At 39.9% G+C, this 24,307-nt stretch overlaps 4 protein-coding genes, 1 non-coding gene and 1 pseudogene across 7 annotated transcripts; 1 reads left to right on the forward strand and 5 right to left on the reverse strand.

Moving 5' to 3' along the window:
• The first annotated feature begins 1,026 nt into the window (after positions 1–1,026).
• Positions 1,027–4,071, forward strand: LOC104773442 (salicylate/benzoate carboxyl methyltransferase). 2 transcript variants are annotated; one of them, XM_010498084.3, is made up of 5 exons: positions 1,027–1,507; positions 1,808–1,913; positions 2,203–2,595; positions 2,697–2,954; positions 3,490–4,071. In XM_010498084.3, exons 1-5 carry the CDS (start codon positions 1,470–1,472, stop codon positions 3,841–3,843), a joined length of 1,149 nt encoding a protein of 382 aa, XP_010496386.1. In that variant the 5' UTR covers positions 1,027–1,469; the 3' UTR covers positions 3,844–4,071. The 2 variants fall into 2 exon arrangements, with proteins under 2 accessions (XP_010496386.1, XP_087346666.1); XM_087490540.1 differs by having other exon boundaries at positions 1,401–1,592; positions 1,647–1,913.
• On the reverse strand, positions 4,061–6,203 carry LOC104704413 (rho GTPase-activating protein 4-like; annotated as a pseudogene). Its single transcript, XR_015584266.1, has 5 exons — positions 5,907–6,203; positions 5,238–5,358; positions 5,059–5,185; positions 4,732–4,956; positions 4,061–4,657 (listed from the first exon to the last, which is right to left on the reverse strand). The product of XR_015584266.1 is annotated as a rho GTPase-activating protein 4-like (transcript).
• A 10,469-nt stretch (positions 6,204–16,672) lies between these two features.
• Positions 16,673–19,407, reverse strand: LOC104773319 (rho GTPase-activating protein 4). Its single transcript, XM_010497919.3, has 5 exons — positions 18,432–19,407; positions 17,898–18,018; positions 17,686–17,805; positions 17,375–17,605; positions 16,673–17,299 (listed from the first exon to the last, which is right to left on the reverse strand). The coding sequence occupies exons 1-5, from the start codon at positions 18,827–18,829 to the stop codon at positions 16,838–16,840; spliced, it is 1,332 nt and encodes a 443-aa protein (XP_010496221.1). The 5' UTR covers positions 18,830–19,407; the 3' UTR covers positions 16,673–16,837.
• A 1,461-nt stretch (positions 19,408–20,868) lies between these two features.
• LOC104773518 (putative small nuclear ribonucleoprotein G) lies at positions 20,869–21,948 on the reverse strand. Its single transcript, XM_010498181.2, has 4 exons — positions 21,752–21,948; positions 21,590–21,612; positions 21,181–21,302; positions 20,869–21,069 (listed from the first exon to the last, which is right to left on the reverse strand). The coding sequence occupies exons 1-4, from the start codon at positions 21,784–21,786 to the stop codon at positions 21,010–21,012; spliced, it is 240 nt and encodes a 79-aa protein (XP_010496483.1). The 5' UTR covers positions 21,787–21,948; the 3' UTR covers positions 20,869–21,009.
• A 57-nt stretch (positions 21,949–22,005) lies between these two features.
• TRNAP-CGG (transfer RNA proline (anticodon CGG)) lies at positions 22,006–22,077 on the reverse strand. Its single transcript has one exon. It is a non-coding gene; the product is annotated as a tRNA-Pro (tRNA).
• Positions 22,078–22,625: 548 nt separating this feature from the next.
• Positions 22,626–24,145, reverse strand: LOC104773597 (small ribosomal subunit protein uS11y). The gene is made up of 6 exons (XM_010498273.2): positions 24,013–24,145; positions 23,590–23,712; positions 23,451–23,496; positions 23,287–23,372; positions 23,068–23,197; positions 22,626–22,965 (listed from the first exon to the last, which is right to left on the reverse strand). The coding sequence occupies exons 1-6, from the start codon at positions 24,013–24,015 to the stop codon at positions 22,898–22,900; spliced, it is 456 nt and encodes a 151-aa protein (XP_010496575.2). The 5' UTR covers positions 24,016–24,145; the 3' UTR covers positions 22,626–22,897.
• Positions 24,146–24,307: the final 162 nt, after the last annotated feature.

Below are 24,307 nucleotides of genomic sequence, written 5' to 3' on the forward strand. Positions count from 1 at the left end.
TTTCTCATTCTCATTGATTATATTCGTTTTTTTTCTTTTTTTTTGTAATAGTTATAATTCTTAATTTTAAATAATCGTAGATTTGAATTGGTTTTTGATTCCTTTATAACTATAGTAAGTAACATTTCTATATTAGAACTTTATATAATACTTCAAAAATATTTTAAAACCTCCTAGAACAATTTATGTTTAATTCATTTTTAGTCAAAGTGTTTAATTATACCATATATCACATATAATATTTTATTTTATTTTTAAAATCTATACTATGGGATGGGTTATATAGCGGGACGTTTTGGATCGATATTAACATAAATTTAAATTTTCTTACATCTAATAAATTTAGTTTCAAAACTAAAACAGTAAAACTTAAATTATAAATGTTAAACACATATTTCAACCAAAACACAATATAAAACTATTCTAAAGTAGAAAAAGAGATTCATCCAAAACTAAAACTGTATAAATTTTATAGGACATATGAAATACTACCAAAAATAACAAACAAATACAACATAAATTTTTTTTTAATTTTTAATTACAAAAACATAGTCCCGCGATGTATCGCGGATTAAAACTTAGTACCCTATTAAATGTTGTGCCAAACTTGGTTTGAGCTTTAAGGAATCGGTTTGCACAAAAAAAAAATCATGTTTTTCTTGTTTTGTCATTTTTGGGTCATATTAGAACCGTAAGTTAAAAACTTTTTCAATGTTGTTATTCTCGGACCTAACATAAATAAAAATCATATTTTAATTATAAGAGAGCTCGTTAAGAGTTTTTAAAGTGCTTTAGGCATATTTTTGTTGCTTTAAAGTTCGTATCTGTTCTTTTATTATTATTTAAGGGTTTTTTTGTATGAGAATTTATTATATACAATTATTCAGAATAATGGATATTTTTGGTCATTAATCTCGATAAAATCTATTATATACACCCCTCGAATCAATATTTTTTAGTTATCTTGACGAGATTAAGCATTTTTGGACCACTAATTAATAAGGTGATCATATCACTACACTAGATGAACGAAATATCAAATTAGTTATCATGTGTTCGGATACTTTAAAATCAACCGGCAATGAGTCGATGGACCACATCCTATATATAACGCAAGTTTCTTTTCAACTTTTTTATATACAAAATCTTTCTCCGCAACACTCATTTTTAAATGGCGCATTTCAATTGTAAACCGAGATTAACCAAAAATCAATAACATAACACAATACAAACATACTTTCAGAATCAATATCCTATAGAGTTTGTTTGTTTTAAATTTGGGTATTAAGAGTAACGACTTTGCAACTATTACACTGGGCATGTTTCATGTGATTGTATAATGTGCTACGTAGTACGTACCTTGATAAATTTCCATCTCTCTATAAATTGAAGAGTGTGTTGTGCATCCTCGATACACAAACATCTTCATATCTCCTCTAATCTTATCACCAACAAGTACGATAACAAAAATGGATACAAGGCTCATGGACACCTTACCTTCCTTGAGGTTCGTCTCTCCAACCCCTTGTTAATACAAAACACATACAAACACACACACACACACACACACACACACACACACACACACATATATATATATATATATATATATACATACACACACACACATATATATATATATATACATACATGATTACATTCATGGATAATTTTACTTTGAGTTAGTTTGTTCAAATATGCAGCTTTGTATGTAAGAAGATATGTAGATTGCGATGTTACATGTGTGTGTGTATATATATATATATATCAGTTTTGTACTTAACGATATATGTATATGGCGATGCAGCTATATTGATGATAAGAAGTGTGATGATGAATATGCGTTTGTGAAAGCTCTACGTATGAGTGGTGGAGATGGAGCCAACAGTTACTCCGCCAATTCTCGTCTTCAGGTTCTTCAATATAGTATTTTCTTTCTTTCGTTTTTAAACAAAATACTTATCAGTATTATTTGGTGATACAAATTAAATGTTTTTTTCAATATTTCATTTTGATCAAATTAATACAGAACTAGAATATGCATGCATAGACACTAGTTTAATTTCAACACGCAATTATATATTTACACATAACTAGTTTGAGTTCATTTACTTTATAGAAATTTAATTTCTTAGTGATCTTCATTTAAGTTCGTTACATAAATTTTCTAACTAGTATATTGTCTCTTCTTTTGGTTTTTAGAGAAGAGTTTTATCGATGGCCCAACCAGTCTTGGTAAAAAACACAAAAGAAATGATGATGAACTTAGACTTTCCTACGTACATCAAAGTTGCTGAACTGGGTTGTTCTTCCGGACAAAACACGTTTGTGGCTATCTCTGAGATCATCAACACCATTAATGTGTTGTGCCAACAAGTGAACAAAAACCCACCAGAAATCGATTGTTGTCTCAACGATCTCCCGGAAAACGATTTCAACACGGCCTTCAAGTTTGTACCTTTGTTCAACAAGGAGATGACAAACAAAGCACCGTGTTTCGTCTATGGAGCTCCAGGTTCCTTCTATTCCAGGCTCTTCTCTCGCAACAGCCTCCATTTTATACATTCCTCTTACGCTCTCCATTTTCTCTCTAAGGTACGTACTTAAAACATAAAAGAGACTTTGTTATAACATCTTTCTTTGTATATATAAAACATGATTATTTGATATTGATATGATGTAACCGTGTGTTGAAGGTTCCTGAGAAACTCGAGAATAATGAGGGGAATGTGTACATAACAAATTCGAGTCCAAAGAGTGTATACAAGGCTTACTTGAATCAGTTCCAAAATGATTTCACGCTGTTTCTAAGGTTACGTTCTGAAGAAATTGTCTCTAATGGACATATGGTTCTCACCTTCATCGGAAGAAACACTCTTAACGATCCATTATATAGAGATTGTTGTCACTTTTGGACATTGCTATCAAAATCTCTCTGCGACCTAGTCTTTGAGGTACATCAAATCAATTTTTTTTTTTTTTTTTTTTTTGTTAAACATTTTGAATATGTCCATTCACGATGGTCTTAGGGATTTGAGAGCATGAACACAACCAATAGTCCAATACAATCCGTTTTTTGGAACTTTCGCCGTATTTAGTTATCAAAATTAGGGCCAAAATCATAAAAAGACAATAAGAAATAGTCAAAGGAAATATAGTAAACACTTGTTTAATTATTCATTTATGAATACTGTATTTTATTACTCCAATTATACATGTTTACTATCTACTATTTATTCTCCAATGTTAGGGATTCTTTTAGTTATACTCTTGTTTGGAAGATGCAAATCTATACTCGTTTAAAGAAAACTAGAGGCTCGTATATATATATATATATAAAGTTTTTCGTTTGATAGTTTCAAACAAATTAGTTTATTTCCAAGTGAGCTATATTAGTAAGTTTTTTTTTTAATATGTATTTATTCAGGACCAAATTAAGTATTATTTTGTTGAATTCAAGACTCATCCCAATCTTTGTCATATAAACAGGGGCTTGTCAGTAAATCAAAGCTAGATACGTTCAACATGCCGTTTTATGATCCGAACGTACATGAACTCAAAGAAGTGATAAGAAACGAGGGCTCTTTTGAAATCAATGAATTGGAGGCACATAGATTCGAACTTGGTCATAGTAACTGCGACTATTACGAAGAAGATGGGTACGAAGCAGGACGCAATGAAGCCAATTGTATAAGAGTGGTTACTGAACCAATGCTCGCTGCACATTTTGGAGAAGACATCATCGATACATTATTCGATAAGTATGCACACCATGTGACTCAACATGCCAACTGTAGGAACAAAACGTCTATCAGTCATGTCCTTTCGTTGATTAAGAAATAATCAACTTCTGTGATGTAATTGTTTGTTTATACTGTTTTTAATTTGTTTCCTTCAATAAATTCCAAGACCTGCCACTCAACGTAACGATGTGATGCTAGTCTTCTTGGAAAACAGAGTGTGATTGTAAATTTGTACAATCTTCTTCTGATTGTAATTTGTAAATTCGATTTTCAGAGCTGTTGTTTGTAACTACAGTTGGTAATAATAAATGACGATATTCCTGCAAAAGTTGCAGATTCTTCGAGATAAAACCTTAGGAAGAGAAGCATCATCAAAATTTAAAGGCATCATCCATCCCACAAAACCCAAAACAAGAAAATCCAAAAGTTGGATCAAAAACAACAACTATTCACCTTTCTTCATCGCCAAGCTTCGAATAGCTCAACTCTGTAATTCACGCGTCCCACAATACTACTCGCTTTAGACATGGTCGCTGTAGTCTTCTTCCTCTGATCCTCCCAATCATTGTGTTTCTGTCCATAACCTCCATTGTTACAGATTTTCACCTGAGAATACTTTATGGCAACAGCCAACAAGTTCTGGAGATGCTAGAAATTCTTCTTCTTCTTCTTCATCTGCAGACACTTCTTTTCTTTCATCTCGGCCTCAGAGTTGTCTAAAGCTTCTTCCTTGATAGCTTTCATGAGATGGTACAGTTGTCTCTGCTGCTCTGATCACCACCATTATGGTAACGAGATAGGTTGGATTTGAGGCAGGAACCAACCTATCTCGAGATTCTTTCCGGTCTTTAAGCGTCTTCACAATAAGTGTTTTAAGAAAGTTCATAACTGAGAGCCGTCAATGGATCCAACATCTGCAGTTTGACTGATTTCATTTACCAAAAACGTACACATAAACAGTCTTAAGTGATACATTCAAAACACTAACCTGAGTCATGTTCGGTACAAAAACCATTGCAATGTTGCGAGCATTCATTTTGTTTAGTTGTTCCATCTCGACAACATCAGCCATTACTAGATTGATAGCCCAAATCTAACAAAGAAGCTTCAAATTGAAGGAAGAATCTTTACAAGGTCCACACACTCTCTCAAACTCCATTACTTGCTCTGGTGAGAGCGAATCATGAACACCACTCGGAAGTTCCCTAATTCCCTAAAACAAGCCTGGAAGAGAAACCAAAATTTAAGAAAAAAGTAAAAATACAATCAGGGAAAAGAAACAACATGATCGTTGGGAAGTTTATGGGTTTGTTACCTTAATGAGACATGCTAGGCAGTGGACATCAATGTTATCAGGTATAACACCTTTATTCAACTCTTCTCTTATATACTCCTCTTGAGCATTCTCAGTTCTCACCATTAATCCTGAAAATTCCTTCTACCTAAATACAACAAACGAAGCAAATAAATCTTTAGATGCAGATATACACGCACCCGCAATCCACCTCTACTGTACAAGTGACTCTGCATCATCAAAAGTATTGTAGGCACGATGTTCCCTCTAGTATCATAAGATAGCTGCATTGACTCGGAAGAGACTACAAACACGGTAGCACTGCATTTGCAAATACAGTCCTAATCAGCTTCTGTTTGAACAAAAGAGTAAAACCTATCTATCTACTCACTCAAGAGCGTTGACTAACCATGCACATTGTAAGAATTTTCACCCGATCTCATCTAAAAAATGAGAACTAGATTCAAGAACATCAAATAAAAAGTTGGCTTCTTTAATGTCAAGGACTAAACAAAATGAAGGAAGAGCTGAGAAAGTGTAATAAATCACACACGACTTCCTTAATATATGTCTATCTACCTCTCTCAAGATCCTTAAACAAGTTCTCGACTTAATAAAATATTTCACCCAAACTAATAGAACACAAGGGATGTGATTCAAGAACATCAAAAAGTTTGGATCATTGATAGAGACATGTCAAAGGGGGCTTTCAATTAATGCAACTACTGGATATAGAAACTAAGCAGCAGACACAATTGGTTCTTTATAAATGATTAAGCTTTTAACAGCAACCTCAATCACCAAACATTACCAGATAAAAATCGATAACCCTTTGATGCAAAACTTGATAAGAGTCCAATAAAGCGAACCTTGCACTAGGAGCTCGTCTGGGGACTTCAGGTTCAAACTCAACAGGCAAGCCAAGGAAGCCATGGAGACGATCAAAGGTGACATGAGCGACAAGACATGTCTAACATCAGTGGGAACACCAATCCCCATAGAACAAAGATCCTCTTCACAAAACATTAGGAAACTATAATTGTATTAGGCTCAGAATCATTAATCAGAATCTGATACCTACATCCGAGACGGAAGTTGCAGAGGAATCAGTGAAGGCAAATCCATTGAGAGGCTTCGTTGCATTTGCGAGAGATGACGCTGCTCCTCATCAGCTCCAAAATCGCCTGTATACGAATCGAACCACATAGATTTGTTGAATTAGTACTTCGGCTAAAGACAGATAGCTGGAGACGCGATGGCGCGCAGGCGCACGTACTGTCGTAGTGATTTGTTCCGGCCAGGACGCGCAATCGTTGCGCGTATGCAGTGGAGGGCGCGCAGGTCGAGAGAACGGTGACGCGCCGGTTTTGATTGCCGTCGTGAGGGGAAGCGTGAAAGGGGTTTTCCGGCGGCGCTGTTTGGTGGGCGCGCGTGGATCTGGATAAAGGCGAGGAGCACGACGGATCTGACTTTGGGTGCGGATCCGAGTTTGGAGGCGTGTGCGATATGGTGGCGCATACGATGTCTCGCTGTTGAGGCTAGCGATGGAGGTTATGGCGCGCAGAGATTGATGGCGCATAGGTCTTGACGCGTAGATGTCGGCGTGATGGCGCACTGGCGCGGACGTTGATGCGGAGGGTCGTGATTACCAAAGAGCTGAGCAGAGTGAATAAGCTGAAGTCTCTAACTCGCACACTCGCAATTCTCGCAGCATCTACAGGATAAGCCGGTAGTGCATACCGTGCCTTCTTCTCTACTCTCGACGTTTCAGGAAACAACATATCGACAATGATCAACACTCGACGAAGTAATTCAAAAAACGTCTTGAACTGCAAAATATGTCTTGAAATCGACGAAGTCAAAGATAAAGCGACAAAAATCGACAATGATCAACACTCGCACGAAAATAATGCAAACGATCAATAAAGGTTCAAATAACGAAGTTCATGAAGTCGACCAAATCTGTAACAACGACAAAATCCAAAAGTAAAAACAAAAACAACAAGCGAGAATACAACAAGGACTGATCACTCGTTAGCAGTCTCGCCGGCGATTCCGGCAGGAAACTTTGGGAAGGACTTGAGATCACCATCAAGGAGCGGAGGCACCACCACCCTGTTGACTTTCGCCTGATACTCTGCTTGGTCAGCAGCAAGACGCACCATCTTCTCCTCAGGAATTGAGACGCCTTTGTTGATCATCGTTTGAAGGCACTCCCTAGTACCTTTCACCTGGCTGAGAGTAAGCAAGTCGGGCATCCTGGCGCGAGACGCAAGCACGTGTCTGCTGAGACGATCGATACGCGTGCGATGACCCTCAATCTCGACAGCAGCCTTCGCGCGTTCCTCCACACCACGCTCATCGCGTGCCTTCCTCAGCCATGCCATCTCTGAAGCAAGCTTCGACTTGGCCTGCTTTATCGAAACCGTCATCTCCTTGACCTTCGCCTCCAGAAATGTTGCTTCCTCCTTGCTCGATCGCTCAACTTGAGCAAGAGCGGTTTGAGCCAAAGTAGCTTCCCTCTTAGCCGCCCTCACCTTATCCTCGTAGTCAACAACGAGACGGTTCATCCAGCTCATCCCCTAAAAACACAAGGAAGACAATCCGGTTGTATTAACAAGTAATATTCCAATCAGAATAAATTGAAGCGAATGATAACCTGAAATTGCCTACGAGCCCAATCCTGATACGTGGACGTGCAAGCTAGATCGCTAGGCGCGGAAAGCAGAACGAAGTCACCACGAATTTTGCTGGCAAGGTCCGCGCAAGCTCGCCCGTCGTTAAAGAACATGCGATCCTTGGTGTCGTAGCAAAAGGAGAACGATTGATCGACGTCTTTGCGACCATCCTGCACAGGGTGGTGGTGCCTAGAACTCGCTCCTGCCTCGCTCCGTGCACTGGTGCGCGAGGTCCTTTTCCGGGAACGTTTGCTACCGTTGGATGCGGGTGGGTCACTCCCGCGAGGTGCCGACGAAACCATCTTCACAGCACGAGCCGCACTAACCTCAGCAGAATGAGCTGTGCGCATAGCTTCACTCTGGGAAATAGGCACCTTGCCTGTCCCACGCTCCTCAGCGGCAATCTCAACATCAACCTCAGCATCAGGCGCAAGAAGCTCGGTCATGACAGCTGGGACTTCATCTGCATCAAACAAAGCAGTGTAGCACGGAATCTCGTAATCTTTCATCTGGAAACCAATCGGAGAACCTGCAGAATGAGCAATATAGTAAGATAGGCGAAAATGTGGATAAGCCTCAATACAAGAAGAAACGAGGGATCGAGACTTACAAGTCTTGTAATGAGAAAGAATGTTAGGCTACCACAAATTCTCACTCCCTAGAAGAACGACAACGTTATTGAGAAGGTCAGGAGCGCACGCAGCTGGAGACGAAGGAGCACCTGCAAGTATAAAACAGAAATGGTTAGCAGACAAAAGCAATAGACGACAAGCAGGGGAGAAAGTCATGGACGGATCCTCGAACGACAGCTTATTCACTTCCACGAAGAAGAACTTGCTCTGCCAATCGTGAACATGAGTTTTGTGGCCACGCGAAATCTTGAAGCCTTGCATGGAACAAGTACTACACAACCCGTGTTGTCAAACTTGAAGGAGGTGACTAGCTCGAAAAGTTTGTGATCGATCTTAATGCCTTTCTGGGCTCCCATAATCGAGAGTCTGACCGCATTCCCCATAATCAAAATGATTGTTTCGAAAACGCAATGTCCCGGCTCGCACAATAGCTAGAACTCGCCACCAAGAGCTGCAGGTTGTGAGGCAATCGACAATGATATTACATCGAGGCCAGAGATTTAGGGATACACAAAGATGTCCCGATTTTATGTGGGAAGCGCTCACCGACATCTGTCTTTGGTGCGGACCTAGTGGTTATAACACGACATGGGACCTGAGAGCGCACATCGAGCCAGAACAAACTTTGCACGCAAAAAACTTTCCACGACATTGGCCTGAAGGTCGGGGAATCAAACTTGAGCTCGGGTTTTCCAAAGGAAATATGCCACTCCGGGTTCGTTTAAAGAGCTCTCGAGTAAACGGCACTGGTCATCTCCTAACTCCTCTGGAACTTCACCAAAGATAGTCTCCTAGAGCCATGGCGCGAGACATTGCAAAACTAATCAAGCAATCAATCAGTGATGATGGTGCGTCAAACTTCATCGTAAATGCCATGACTCTGGAATACATCATTGCGAGCTACCAACACCACGCTTGGCAGCAAGCACCACGCCTCGTATCAAGCCGCTTCACGCCTCGTATCAAGCTGCTCCACACCAATACTCGTTACAAGCTCTCAATGAATCCATGACTTAAGGAAAGTGCATCGACAAGACGCCATTGCAAGGCGCCTCGTATCTACGATGCTCTTGGAGAGAATCACGCCTGCAAGAAACCACATCGATCACGTGCGACACCACCTTCACACTGGTACGAGAAGTTCTCGATGAGCTCCGCACCTCAAACTAGTCGAGTCGAACCATGGCGTCAAGAACCACGCATCCGTCACCATTGCCACGCCTTGGCACGCCTTGACTGTGTTGTGAGCCTCTACGTCAACCCTCTCTCCAGTACGCCATCCCGTCGAGGTCTACACAGCACAACGTGGAAAAGCTGACGCGCCAATAAGCTCTGCGCCTCTTACCAAGCCGCGCCATGAGTGGACAAGCCTCCGCGTCAATGCGCGCTACCATGTTTCAACATGCACGAACTCGCCAAGATCTACGCACCCTCAATATCCGCGCACCACCGTCTCAAGATCAGCGCACCTTCAACCTCCACGCGTCTCAAGGCCTAAACCCGCGCGATCCAGCATCACACACACCTCTACAGCAGATCTTAGCACATGGTGCGCCAGTAGCCACCACTCGGCAGAATAGTGCAGTTTGAGCATCCTGAGTACGGTGGCGCCAAGCCCTTCAGTACAAGGAGAAAAGAGACGTTGCGATAAAACGCGTCGAGACAATGGTGCCATAGCAAGGACGGCGCGACCGAGATGCCTCACGGTCTCGGCCGGATCGGGCGGCTGCTAGGAATACGATGGTGGAGCCTTCACGAATAGATAAGGGACCGGTGGCAGAGATAAGAGACGGCCGAAAGCAAATCCTTTGACGACGGCATGAACGTAAACAACGCGACATGGACCAAGCAAAAAAAAAATAATAAAGGAAGAGATGAGAGAGTGAGAAGAGAAATTTACCTTATGGAGTAGCAAGTGGAAGTAAATGTTAAAAAGGAGTCAATGAGACATATATAAAGAGGGACCTTGAGAAGGTTCCTAAAAGACCTTCCCCATTGGAGGTTCATAGATGGAGTTTTAAGAGAAAAGAAGAAAAAAAAAATCAAAAAAAAAAAAAAAAAAAAAAAAAAAACAAGAGCTCCTCTCATATAGTAACCTCAATTTTCATATAAGAGCTGTGACGTGTCAGTTAATTGTTGGGTAAACCGTTTAATTGAGAAATTTTTTTCTTTTGGTGGATTGATTTATTTTTCTTCCGCTTCTTCTCTCTCGAGAGTCTCTCTTCTTCTTCTTCAATCGACTGATCAGTTATACCTTATTCTAAATCTACCAAATTAATCGATTATCAAATTAGTTTTGAGTTGTGGATCTCGGATTCAACTCTCCCTTCCTTGGATCTCAGATCGAAGGTCTCTATATCTACAAAATCAAGCGAGTACGCGTCTTGTGAGTCTCTGTTGGATATGGGTTTTGCCCCCAACATTTACAGAAGCCCAAACAGAAGATCTAGGGAAGTTTAGGGCTTGAAGTCTTGGATCTAGCCCATCTGGCCGCAGGGGCAAAATCATCATTTTGCAGAAGGGACAGAAGAAGCCCTAGGTCACTGGCCCACTATATATACCAGAGGTCATTGTCAGAGCAAAGGATCCACTTTTTGGGCAATTAGAGAGAGAAGAGCAATTATTTTCGTATTAACTGCACTTAGCTCTTTGATTGTCATTTTCTGTAAACCCTTCACTTCAATTCTACGTTAATAAGAGGATCAGTTCCGGTTTATCCCTAAGAATATTCGTATTATTTATATTGTCGATTTCTTACATCAACAATTTGGCGAATAGAATTTGAAGACAGGTGTTTGCGGAAAACCAGAAGCATGTCTCACACCGATCTCTCCAGCGATGAAGGCGTCGACTCTTCCATGACCGCGTCAAGTCTCCCAAGCGCACCATATGGGGGCGCACCCGCGCGAGGACGAACCAGCTCCAAGGCGTCGACAGGACCGAAGCAGCTATGGTCGAGGACGCAACACTCACTAACCGCGCAGCCGTAGGCGCTACGCGCGTTGCTCCAACCAATGGCGTAGCCGTAGGCGCTATGCCCCCCGTTCGTGTAGCCGTTGGCATCAATCCAACCGACTGTGAAGCCGTAGGCGCTACGCGCGTCGCTCCAACCAATCACACCCAAATTATCCTCGCACCCCGGACGACACAAACAGCATCTCATGCCTCGTACCACGCCCATACGCAAGCACTTGTCACTCACAATGAACAATCATCGATATTCTCCACGCCCGAATACGATCTCGATCTCGCAGGCATATCCCTTAATGGCGACCTCGCAACAACCCTTTGGGCTCGCCGAAAGTTCGATAAAGCCACAATCTCGACCTCATCAGCCCTCAAACACGCCAAATATCAAATGCAACACCTTTGACAGCATCTCGTGAACCCTCAAGCAGGTCACCTTGCAGCTCTCTAACTTCTCGATCTTGCCGACAATCAGCCTGTCCGCGAATGACGCAAGTCACACCATCTCGCCAATTATTTCATACGGATAAGCGTTGAGCTCGCCAATGATTCCATACGAAGAAGTGTTGAGCTCGCCAATGATTCCATACGGATAAGTGTTGAGCTCGCCAATGATTCCATACAAAGAAGTGTTGAGCTCGCCAATGATTCCATACGGAAAAGTGTTGAGTTGGCCAATGATTCCATACGGAGAAGTGTTGAGCTCGCCAATGATTTCATACAGAAAAGTATTGAGCTCGCCAATAATTCTATACGGAAAAGTATTGAGCTCGCCAATGATTCCATATGTAGAAGTGTTGAGCTCGCCAACGCGACACGGCCTTGCAATCTCGCAACAACAAACGCAGCTAACACACCAAGCTTCGTGCAAGCAGTCAGCTTGACCTCAACCTCACCAGACAGCGCCGCCGGCAAACACCGCACATTCACCAGCATGCATCAAGGACCAATACTTGCCACATTTGGCGCAACGAGAACATCTAAAAAAAAAAAACTAAAATCGTCACACGCTCGACAATATCGAGCTCACGGGATAAGCCGGAAGCAAAAGCCGCACCTAACTTGCACATTGTCGCCCTGGCCAGGTGTATGATTTTAAACGCGCTCCGCATGGGTGCAATGGTGAAATAATCCACGTCCTTACTTCGGTAGGACATTTTAAGCCGAGCCCAGACTCGCAATGAGCTAGCAGGAAGCGGAGTGAGTAAGCCGAGACCCCAACTCGCACACACGTAATTCCTGCAGCACCCACAGGGTAAGCCGGTCACGCGTACCGCACCTAAAATAGTACGACAAGTCCTTCTTGTCTACTCAAGACGTTTCGGGGAAAAACATATCCAGGATAAGCCAAGAGACGTCCTACACTGTTCGCATCTCTATTTTGAGGGTAATTTCGGAATAATCTAACTTTGCGTGACAAAAATCAGCAATAATCAATCTTTGCGCGAAAATCATCAATAAAAGTACGAATGACCAAGCTCATAAAGCAATCAAGTTCGCAATAACAAAAAAAAGGAATAAACGATAATAAGAAGACATATCACTCTTGAGTAGTCTCGTCGGCGCCTCCGATAACAAACTCCGAGAAGTGCTCAAGATCATCTTCACGACATGACTTTACGTCTAGGTGCAATCACAAAAACAATCTAGCCGTTTCGTATGCACGCCTCAATGCCACAACTTCCTCGAATGCTCCTAGCAATGTCAAGCTAAGTCATCTCGTCATTTCGTATGCGTGCCTCGATGCCACGATGTTCCTGTATGCTCCTCGCTGTATCACCTCGCCACCTTTCCACCAAAATCTCGATTTCGCCAGGACCTCGAGCAAGCCACGATCTCAACCTCGCCAGGTCTTGAACACGCCGATTGGACATGCATCAGAGTGGACACTTCGTCACGTGAGCTATGACTCTTTCGCGTCAAATATAACACCATCACGCCATGAGTCCATCAACACATACACGAGCTAGTTACCTCGCCATTAACCACCACGCGGAAAAATCACCTCTACTTCGACACGCCCCGGAAAGAAAATGGTGCCATTGTCAGTCCTGATGTCGTCACTTTATCCCCTGCAATTCTACAACAACACGTGTGCTACAAAACTCTATACAAACACCATTACGCAGACTCGTCGCCACCGCGCCTCGACCTACGGATCAGCACGCTAGAACAAGTCTTCGATACGGATTCAAACGAACCTTGCAATCTCATCTGCACCTCGCCAAGGTTTCATCGACGCGACACAGGCGATACGAACAAGACATCTCGCAAACGGCAAACTTCGTATAGCGTACTGCGTACTGCGAACTGCCTCATCTCGCCATACTGTCACACCATCATCGCAAGTTTGTAAACACGATCTACCCCAAGACCATCCCGCGGGACTCTCGATAGTATCTCGCGAGCACGCACACGTCAACACACACTTCAGCACGCCTCCGTATCAAGACATGCGCGCCACCAACATCTCGATCCCACCACCTCGTCTCCGAGAATCTCGACATCGCCACCGAGAATCTTGATCTCGCTATCTCGCCACCTCACCGTCTCGCCGAGTACCATCTCGCCATCTCGCTAATACGAACACGCCAATAAGCTGAACCAAGCAACGTACCCGCACGACACATCAACCCGCTCGATCTCGCACACATGACCTCGCTCCATACCGATGGTCGGACCACGATCAGGCCATCTCGTCGCGATAGTAAGTGACGGCGACATGCACTGTTCATCCAGGCACCTTCCGGAAGGCCGTTAAACTCTCAAAAATCTTCTGTTCATTCTTCAAGACGGATCTAAAGACATGGAACTGTACCCGACGAGCTCAAGCACGCCATCGCTCATCGGACTAGGGGGGACCATTGTTGGATATAGGCTTTGCCCCCCAACATTTACAGAAGTCCAAACAGAAGATCTAGGGAAGTTTAGGGCCTGAAGTCTTGGATCTGGCCCATCTGGCCGTAGGGGCAAAATCGTCATTTTGTAGAAGGGACAGAAGAAGCCCTAGGTCACTGGCCCACTATATATACCAGAGGTCATTGTTAGAGCAAATGATCCACTTTTTAGGCAAATAGAGAGAGAAAAACAATTATTTTCGTATTAACTGCACTTAGCTCTTTGATTGTCATTTTCTGTAAACCCTTCACTTCAATTCTACGTTAATAAGAGGATCAGTTCCGGTTTATCCCTAAGAATATCCGTATTATTTATATTGTCGATTTCTTATATCAACAGTCTCGATTTCGTTTCTTAGTATAGGTTTATTTTCAATTTGTATTTCCTCTGAGTATAGGTTTACAATCTGTTTCCTCTTAGTATAGGTTTACAATCTGTTTCCTCTTGTTTTCCTCATAGTCTATAAAGAAAGAAAATGCAGAATTGTGTCTAAATTGTGTCTCTGGTTTGCAGAAAGTTTTTTTTTGAGAAAGAGATTGACACGATTAAGAGTTTTGGATTCAATGGGTCTCCTCCCTTGGATCGTTTGGTAAACTGGTCAGAATCCCGAGTGTTTTCTCTCTCACAGGATACTTACAAGGTTGGTTTAACAAACTGGTAGAGACTTTCACACCTCTGCATCTAGGTAGTGTTTTTAGATGCTTTGAGAATAGATGCTTGAACTTAGCATTTACATTGGCCAGTCTGGACTCTTATCAAAACTCTTTTCTCCATCATTTAACATCAGAATTGTTCCTTGAATGAGTAAATTACTAGTAGATTGAATTGTTACAGGCAAGTTTGAGTAAATCTTGGAGGTGTTGCTACAAGCTAGTTCAATTCATTACTTTAGCTAGGAAATGGTGTTAATGTTGCGAAGGTTTTGTGTGTGTCTTTTCAGATTTGTGTCCGTTGCGTAGTATGTACCAACCACTGCAATTTAGGGGAAATTTGGTTATGTTGTTTAAAGGATGCAGACGCTTTGTGAGGACAACATGTCGAGTTTCAATCCCTGTGGTGGTTCTTTGGGAAATGAATCAAAAGCACCTCCTAGGTTTCTGAGGGATAAAAAGATCGTTCCAAATGCTGATCCTCCCAATATGGAAGATATCCAAAAGTTGTATCGACTTTTTGAGCAAAGGTTCATATTTCTTTCTTTATGATCAGAAGCAGGAGGACACTGGTGGAAGTATTTGTTTCTTTTTAGAAATTCTGTGAACCAGCTCTCTACACAAACAACTCATCACCGGAGCAGAGAAGAAGCTCAATCGTTGATGTTTTCCAACAACAAGTCAGGCAAGTCTTTTCATTACTCATAATCACTCCCTCCTTACGTTTGCTTCACTTCCCCTATCCATATGTTAGGTGGACTAATATTTTATGGTTTTCTTGTTTGCTGCGTCTCTAGATGATGGAGATGTATATATGGACCCAAAAGATGGAAAACAAATCCTCCTGCTTCCTATTGCTCTGTAAGTCATCTCAAAATCCTCTCTGCTCCTCTCTACTTTGTGCCCTTTTCATGTTTACCTATCTCCCTCTACCATTGATCCGTTTCTTTTTTTTTTGGTTGGACAACAAGGTGCTACTGGAGTGGAACTCGACAATGGCAATTCTACTGTAATATGTATTAATCTTTTTATTATGTTTTGTATGTTTAAAAATTAATTAAATGCAATATTTTATTATTTTTATAAAATCTTAAATGTTTACACATTTATACTACTTTCATTTTATTTAAATTTGTTTAAATATCAAAAAATAATATTTTCAAAAATAAGATACCCAAAATTAGAACTTACCATTGGAGGAAAAACATGGGCATGTCAGTGAATCAAAGTTGGATACGTTCAACATGCCGTTTTATGATCTGAACGTATATGAACTCAAAGAAGTAATACGAAACGAGGGCTCTTTTGAAATCAATGAATTGGAGGAACATGGATTCGATCTTGGTTATAGTAACTGCGACTACAACGAAGAAGATGGGCATGAAGCAGGACGAAATGAAGCCAATTGTATTAGAGCGGTTAGTGAACCAATGCTCACTGCCCATTTTGGAAAAGAGATTATCGATACCTTGTTTGATAAGTATGCACACCATGTGACTCAGCATGCCAACTGCAGGAACAAAACGTCTGTCAGTCATGTCATTTCGTTGACTATGAAATAATCAACTTCTGTGATGTTTTTAATTTGTTCCTTCAATAAATTCCAAGACCTACCACTCTCAAGTCTCAATGTAACGACGATGTGATGCTTCATGCTTGTCTAGTTGTCATGGAAAAAAGAGTGTGATTGTAAGTTTGTAATATGTTCTGTTTTAATTTTAAGATCTTTTGTTTACATCTACAGTCGTTAATATATATGACGATAATTCTGCAAAAGTTGCAGTAGTTGCAGATTCTTCAACATAAAACCTTAAGCAGAAGCTTATCTTTTTCGAAATTATATGCAGAGACGTAGCATTTCTTGATACACAAGCAACCATCATCAAAATTTAAAAGCATCATCCATCCATCCCACAAAACCCAAATCAAGAAAATCCAAAAGTTGGATAAAAAAACATCAACTATTCACCTTTCTTCATCGCCAAGCTTCGAATAGCTCAACTCTGTAATTCACGCGTCCCACAATACTACTCGCTTTAGGCATGGTCGTTGTAGTCTTCTTCCTCTGCTCCTCCCAATCATTTTGTTTCTGTCCATAACCTCCATTAGTACAGATTTTCACCTGAGAAGACTTTATGCCAACAAGTTCTGGAGATTCTACAGATTCTTCTTCTTCTTCTTCTTCATCTGCAGACACTTCTTTGTCTTTCATCTCGGCCTCAGAGTTGTCTAAAGATTCATCCTTGTTAGCTTTCATGAGATGCAATAGTTGTCTACTGCTGCTCTGATCACCATTATGGTCCCGAGGACCTGGAATTGAGGCTGGAACCAACCTGTCTCGAGATTCTTTCCGGTCTTTAAGCGTCTTCACAATAAGTGTTTTAAGAAAGTTCATAACTTGCACAGCATACATGAGAGCCGTCAATGGATCCAACATCTGCAATTTGACTGATGTCATTTACCAAAAACGTACACATAAAACAATCTTAAGAGATACATTCGAAACACTAACCTGAGTCATGTTAGGTGCAAAAACCATTGCAATGTTGCGAGCATTCATCTTGTTAAGTTGTTCCATCTCGACAACATCAGCCATTAGATTGATAGCCCAATCTAACAAAGAAGCTTCAGTTGAAGGAAGAAGCCTTACAAGCTCCACACACTCATCTTCACTCTCAGACTCCATTACTTGCTCTGGTGAGAGAGAGTCCAAAACACCGCTCGGAAGTTCCCTAAACCAAGCCTAGAAGAAAAACCAAAATTCAAGAAAAAAAAAAAGCAAAAGGAAACAACATGAATGTTGGGAAGTTCACAGGTTTTTACCTTAATGAGACTTGCTAGGCAGTGGACATCAATGTTATCAGGTATAACACCTTTGTTCAACTCTTCCCTTATGTACTCCTCTTGAGCATTCTCACCATTAATCCTGAAAATTCCTTCTACCTATATACAACAAACAAAGCAAATGAACTTATATTTACCCATTGTCGCAAAACCAGATGGAAATTGTTATAAACATGCAGATTAACACGCACCCGCAACCCGCCTCTACTGTACAAGTGACTCTGCATCATCAAAAGTATTGTAGGCACGATGTTCCCTCTAGTATCATAAGATAGCTGCATTGACTCAGTAGAGACTCCAAACACGGTAGCACTGCATTTATAAACACAGTCTAATCAGCTTCTGTTTGAACAGAGTAAAACTATCTATCTACTCTACTCACTCAAGAGCGTTGACTAACCATGCACATTGTAAGAAAACAAGAGATTTTAATTCAAGAACATCAAAGTTGGCAAAGAGTTGAGAAAATGTATATCACACAAGAAGTCCTTAATCCATCTACCTCACTCAAGATCCTTAAACAAGCCATCTACTTAATAAAATATTTCACCCAAAACTCATAGAACATAAAAGATTTGATTCAAGAACATCAAAAATGTCAGGGGCTAAACTAATCGCAGGTAGAATCATTTCAGAGGATATAGAAACTAAACCACAGACACAATTGGTTCTTTATAATCACCAAACATTACCAGAAAAATTGATAAGAGACCAAAAACACAAACCTTGCACTAGGAGCTCGCCTGGGGACTTCAGGTTCAAACTCAACAGGCAAACCAAGAAAGCCATGGAAACGATCAAAGGTGACATGAGCTACATGCCTAACATCAGTGGGAACACCAATCTCCATAGAACAAAGATCCTCTTCACCAACACAGCCACCAATCACAGACCTTCTAATAGCAGAAACAAGAATCTCCAATGCAGAGGAAAGCTCGAATCTTTCTCTCTCTTTCTCGCTTCTCTCCTCTTCTTCTTCCTCTTCCTCTCGAGAAATGTTAAAAGGAGAATGTGGGTCTCTGTTACAATCATTGCCACCACATGATGTAGAAGAGGAAGAAGAAGAAGAGCTTGAAGGTGAAGGGAAATGGCATGATTGGCTTGATTTTAGTACTTTGGCCATTATCTCAAAGGATAATCCAAAATATAAAAAAAAAAATCAAATCTTGGAGTGATGGGTACTCTCTCTCTCTCAATGAGAGACACAGTGAGGGAGAGGTCAAAATCAATAGGCTATAAAGAATCAATCTTTAATAACAAAAAAAAAAAATTCAGGGAAACAGAAAAAGAAAAAAAAAACCTAGAAAATTGGGTTAGTAAATGGAGTAAATTAATGATTTGCTTTGGTTTTCTGTTGGGAGAAAAAAAGATTAAAACTTTTTTTTTGGGTATTACTAAGCGACGCGTAGAGTTGAATTGAAGAAAGGGTTTTAGTTGGTGGGTTGTAATTATCACACTTCAATCCTTCTTTCTTTCTTGCTTCTTCGTATTCTATACACAACAGCACAAGTCGTGGCTCACAGAAGAGATAAAGAGAGAGATAGGTGGAGGTTGGTGAGAGAGAAGATGAAGGATTGATTATTAACAAGGAAGATGAAGGATTGATTATTAACAAGGAAGATGAAGGTCTTTTTCCTTTTTTTCTTTGCTGTCTTTTTGTTTTGGTGTCTCATCATCTCTCTCTCTCTTTACATACTATCTACTTTAGATACTTTTCCTAAGTAGATAGTATGTAATAACTTTTTGTTTCTATGTGAGATGATATCAAATATACTATCTAGTAGGATAATTCTAATTCTGACTTATTATTAATTAACTCCGTTTTATTATATTCCCATACTGGAGATATATATATATATATCTATGACAAAAGTCAAACACACTTGTAAAAGAAGTAATCTACCATAATATGCAGTTGAGAGCAAAATAGTAAAAGAATTAATCTACAATAAGACTACTCTTATGTACTTGGTAACCTAATCACAACCTATGTTCCTAGAAGCGACAAACATGGCATTACCCCAAAAAAAAAAAAAAAAAAAAGTGGAATAGAATGATAGAAGTTTTATTGAACAACTTGTATCCAAAGTGAATATTTTAGTTACTTGTAATGGTCCAAGAGAATATATCAAAGTTAGTTTACGTTTTCTATGGGAATAGTTGTTACCGTTAGAATTTAGAAAGAAGCAAACTCTCTCGGACTCTCTCTAATCTCTTCCCCAAAACTAAAAGAGAAAATAATCAAAAGAAAAAGGAAATAAAGTGAAGTTGGTGGAAGTTCTTTTTGGATTAGTTGTAAATCCATGTGTTTTAAATTTTCTAATCAAACTTTTGCTATATTAGTTAGAGATACCCCCGACCACGAATGTTTTTAAAAAAAACACACATCAAATTGTAAATGACAAAACACAAATACCTACTTTTTATACCAATAAAGTACATCGAGTCATGGTTAGATAGATGTGTATCATAAGTTTTTGTTGATTTATAGAACAAGAAAGAGGAATGTAAGTTGGAACACGTGTGTATGTGCCGACGACGACGACCCACGTGCCGAACATTCCGTTGAGGTTACATGTTGTACTTGTACGTTGTTGCTGTTTTATTGGAGATAGTCAGATTTAGATTTAGATTATATGGATGGTATCATCATTTCATTTTGCCTTGCAAACAATACTTGGTGGGGCACATGCTTCCTTGATTCCTTCCACTTTCATTTCTCTTTTCTCGTTTACTCTATTTCTCTTTTCTCGTTTACTCTTATTCACGAGACATCTTTATCACAATAGAGGAGCCAAACGGCACACAGTCATGATCTGATTATAGAAAAATGGACAAAAAACTAAAGGTTAAAGATGGTGATAAAAGAAAGCAAAAGAAAACGACCGTTGGAGCTCGTTTACCCAAAATTCATATCTCCGCAACTAAAAGGATTTTACTTTGTGTAAGATCTGGCCCAATCATACTTATCTTTTTCCTTGAATCTCTTATGTAAAGTTGTGTAGCAATGCTTAAAAATTGTTGGACCTATGAGGCATATAGAACTTAGAGACCCTGACAAAATTGAAAAGAGAGATCAAAACACAAGGACATTACATCCAGATTTGCCTGTATCCATCTAATCAAGGGTTACAAAAAAACTTCAGAGCATAACAATAGAAGTGAAGGAGTCAAAGAAGTTGAATTCATCAAATTAAACTTCTTCAAGATTCATAGATGCTAAGTACAGAGAGCAAACTAAGTCAAAAGTCATATTACAGAAGATGATTGAATACTGGTGGTGTAAAGTAAAGTAATCAAAGGCTAAGATCTGCCAACTGGTTCAAGAGCCTCAACAGTGACAATGCTGTTTCCTCTAATCACCTGCATCCAGAAAATATAATATGTTAAAACAGAACAGATGATGGATGAATACATCCAGAACATTCTGTGAATTCCAAAAGTGAAGACAAAGAGAGATAGAGAAAAACGTACCACCATCCCAATGTCAGTCTTGTCATCACCATTGACTGCAACAGTGTTATCCACAACAAGATTCATGAACTGATCAAACCCACGTAGAGTTCCAACTACCGTTCGGTTGGCATTAAGCTTAACTACAATTGGAGGGGAAACACACAAAAAAAAAATGAGACAATAACTTCTCTTGACCATACCCAGTTACCAAAACAAACATGACAACAAACAAATGTTCAATAACAAAAGCATAAGGAGAGTGTACTATGGACTATGTATACTTGTTCTATAGATAAGACTTGAAATGGAATACATATCTTCACTAAACATAGCTCTTAGGTTCAAGCAAATCACAGCAAGAGACTAGGTAAAACACTGAAACACTTTAAAAAGAAAACAAGAAAAAAAGAGACAGATGGGAGCTTACTTTGGAGTTTCTTGTCCATATACCTGACATTACATGAAACAAACGAAGAACAAAAATTAGAAACACGAAGCTCGATTTGAAACTAAAACATCTGGACGTAGAGAAAAATCCCAAACAAAGAAATACAAAACAGAGAGATTAAAGTAGCGGAGACAAACTTACTTCTTGAGATCCGGAGGCTGACCTGAACGACTCATACTTGCTGATTCGGAGAAGACGAAGAAGAGATTTAGGGTTTTTTTCTCAGCTATGGACACACTCTTTTGCTCTAATTCGATTCCACAAAAATTAAAACAAAAACAAAACAAAAGAAGGAAATAAAGTCGGTCTGGAAATTCTAGAGGTTCGGCATCGTTTGAAGGCCCAAATCGCTAAAAGGCTTGTTGTAATATGATTTATATAAAATAAAAACAGATGGGGTGTTCCGAGAATCGAACTCGGGACCTCTCGCACCCGAAGCGAGAATCATACCACTAGACCAAACACCCTCTGTGAACAATGGGAGAATGTAGACAATTATTAACCAAACCTGAATTATGAAGCCAAACTTGAGTTTTAAACCATGATCTAACCAAGATTTAAGGCAGCATTTCTCGTTCATGTCAAGTCACATATATAAGATGTATACAAAAACAAATAAAAGTTCCAAATTCCAGCATGTTTAACTCGCTTGGAAGCAAACAAAAAAAAAACAGACCTGGTTTTGGACACTTCTTTCTGCAGTTAACCAGACCTGTGTATCAAATGAACCTTTGGAGCTTAAAAGAAACAAAAGGAACAGCTCTAATCAAACAATCTCTCCGTTCGTACGTACCCAAAGTAAATTGTATTCACCACACATCAACTCTTTTTCATTATAAATAATTGATTGCATTCTAGTTGAACTATTGATTTCTAAAACGCATTATGCTAACAATCTAGCTTTGTTTGGTTACAGATCCATGACAGAAAAACATTATCAAAAACTGCATGCGAATTTCTAATCTGGTTTGAATAGCACCCATCTCATAAGGGATCCCGCAAACTTCACATTCTATGATCTGAAGTTGAAATGAGATTAAGAGAGAAATGCAAAATAGCAATACACCAAATAACAGTAATACAAAGTGATCAATCACTCGCTATCATTTTTTTTCTCATTACCAAAAAACTCCAAATACAAATGTCGAAGAAAAACACAGCTTATAACGTTCTTGAAGCAACTGGAAAGATAAACCGGAGAGAGACAAAACTAACTTCGAAGTGTACCCAAGAAAATACAGATAGAGTCAAGGGCACAATTGAACGATGATAGGCCACATCATGAAATCAGAGTCTTCTTCCTCTTCGTCCACCCTTTCGGCGTGTACTGTCTGTGGGAATCGGAGTCACATCCTCTGCAAATTACATTCAAGAAAGATTCAGTTTGCATAAGTAATCAAAAGTAACAATTCGTCCACACTAAACAAAGTGAGAGAAAATCAGATTCTATATGTTACCTATACGACCAATCTTCATGCCAGAACGGGCAAGAGCTCTGAGAGCAGACTGAGCACCAGGACCTGGAGTCTTGGTTTTGTTTCCTCCAGTAGCACGGAGCTTCACATGAATGGCTGTGATGCCAAGCTCCTGTAACACATGACATTAAAGATTATTATCATCCAGAATCTCAATGTCATTAAAGACAAAAAAACATGAACATTGACTAATGGTCTAACCTTGCATCTTTGAGCAACATCTTGAGCTGCCAGCATAGCAGCATAAGGAGAGGACTCATCACGGTCAGCCTTCACCTTCATTCCACCTGCAAATTATTTAATTAAAAAAAAAGATTCAGATCGCATTTGATCATTGCACTGCAAAGAATAGAAAGGATACATACCAGTGATACGAACGAGAGTTTCCCTGCCGGACAGATCAGTCACATGCTGCAACAAAAGTGATTTAAGGCAATGTCATGAACTCATTTCACAGAAGGTATAATCATAACGAACTGTGAATCTCAAAGAGCAAAAGCTTACAATGAAAGTGTCATTGAATGAAGCAAAGATGTGAACAACACCGAACACTTGCTCTCCTTCACGAACAGTAGGTCCAAGAGTCACAGTCTCAACCTTTGGCTCCTTAGTCTTTCTCTTAGACGACTATAAAAGAGATATAGAAAGCAAAACACATTTGAGAAACAAATTGTTCACCACTGGTCTAACCCTTATCAGACAACCCTTGAACTAAGAACCAGACAAGCAAAGGTCAATATCGCATATAGCTGAAACATAAATAACATCATTTGACTCACCAATTACAGAACCTAGTAAATGTGGAACATTAGAAACTAGCAAAACTTAGTGAAATAATCTCATCGCAGATCTAAGTTCCCTACATACTAACGCAAGAAACCAAATTCTCCCGAAGAAACAAGTGTTTGGAGGAGAGAAAGAGCTTACCATCTTGAAAAATGGATGAGAAGAGACGAAACGCTTAAGGTTTTTGGATGCTCAGTGGTAAACAAGAAGGAAGAAGACTCTCACGGCGCTACAAATCGTCTTTATAAATTAGGGTTACTTCGGAGTTCCCCTACTAAATGACGTAAATACCCTCAGCCCTTTTGATTACCCAATACGTCCTCGTTTTGCTTTGATTATGCGAAAATCATTTAAATAAATGACACTTTAGGCTTAATTCTTCTTGATCTAGTTTTGTAATAAGCAAGTAATTTGCTGCAAATTTGATATTCTGTGG

This window comes from Camelina sativa, chromosome 1 (assembly GCF_030686135.1).
Source record: "Camelina sativa cultivar CO46 ecotype springtype chromosome 1, ASM3068613v1".
Taxonomy (NCBI): domain Eukaryota; kingdom Viridiplantae; phylum Streptophyta; class Magnoliopsida; order Brassicales; family Brassicaceae; genus Camelina; species Camelina sativa.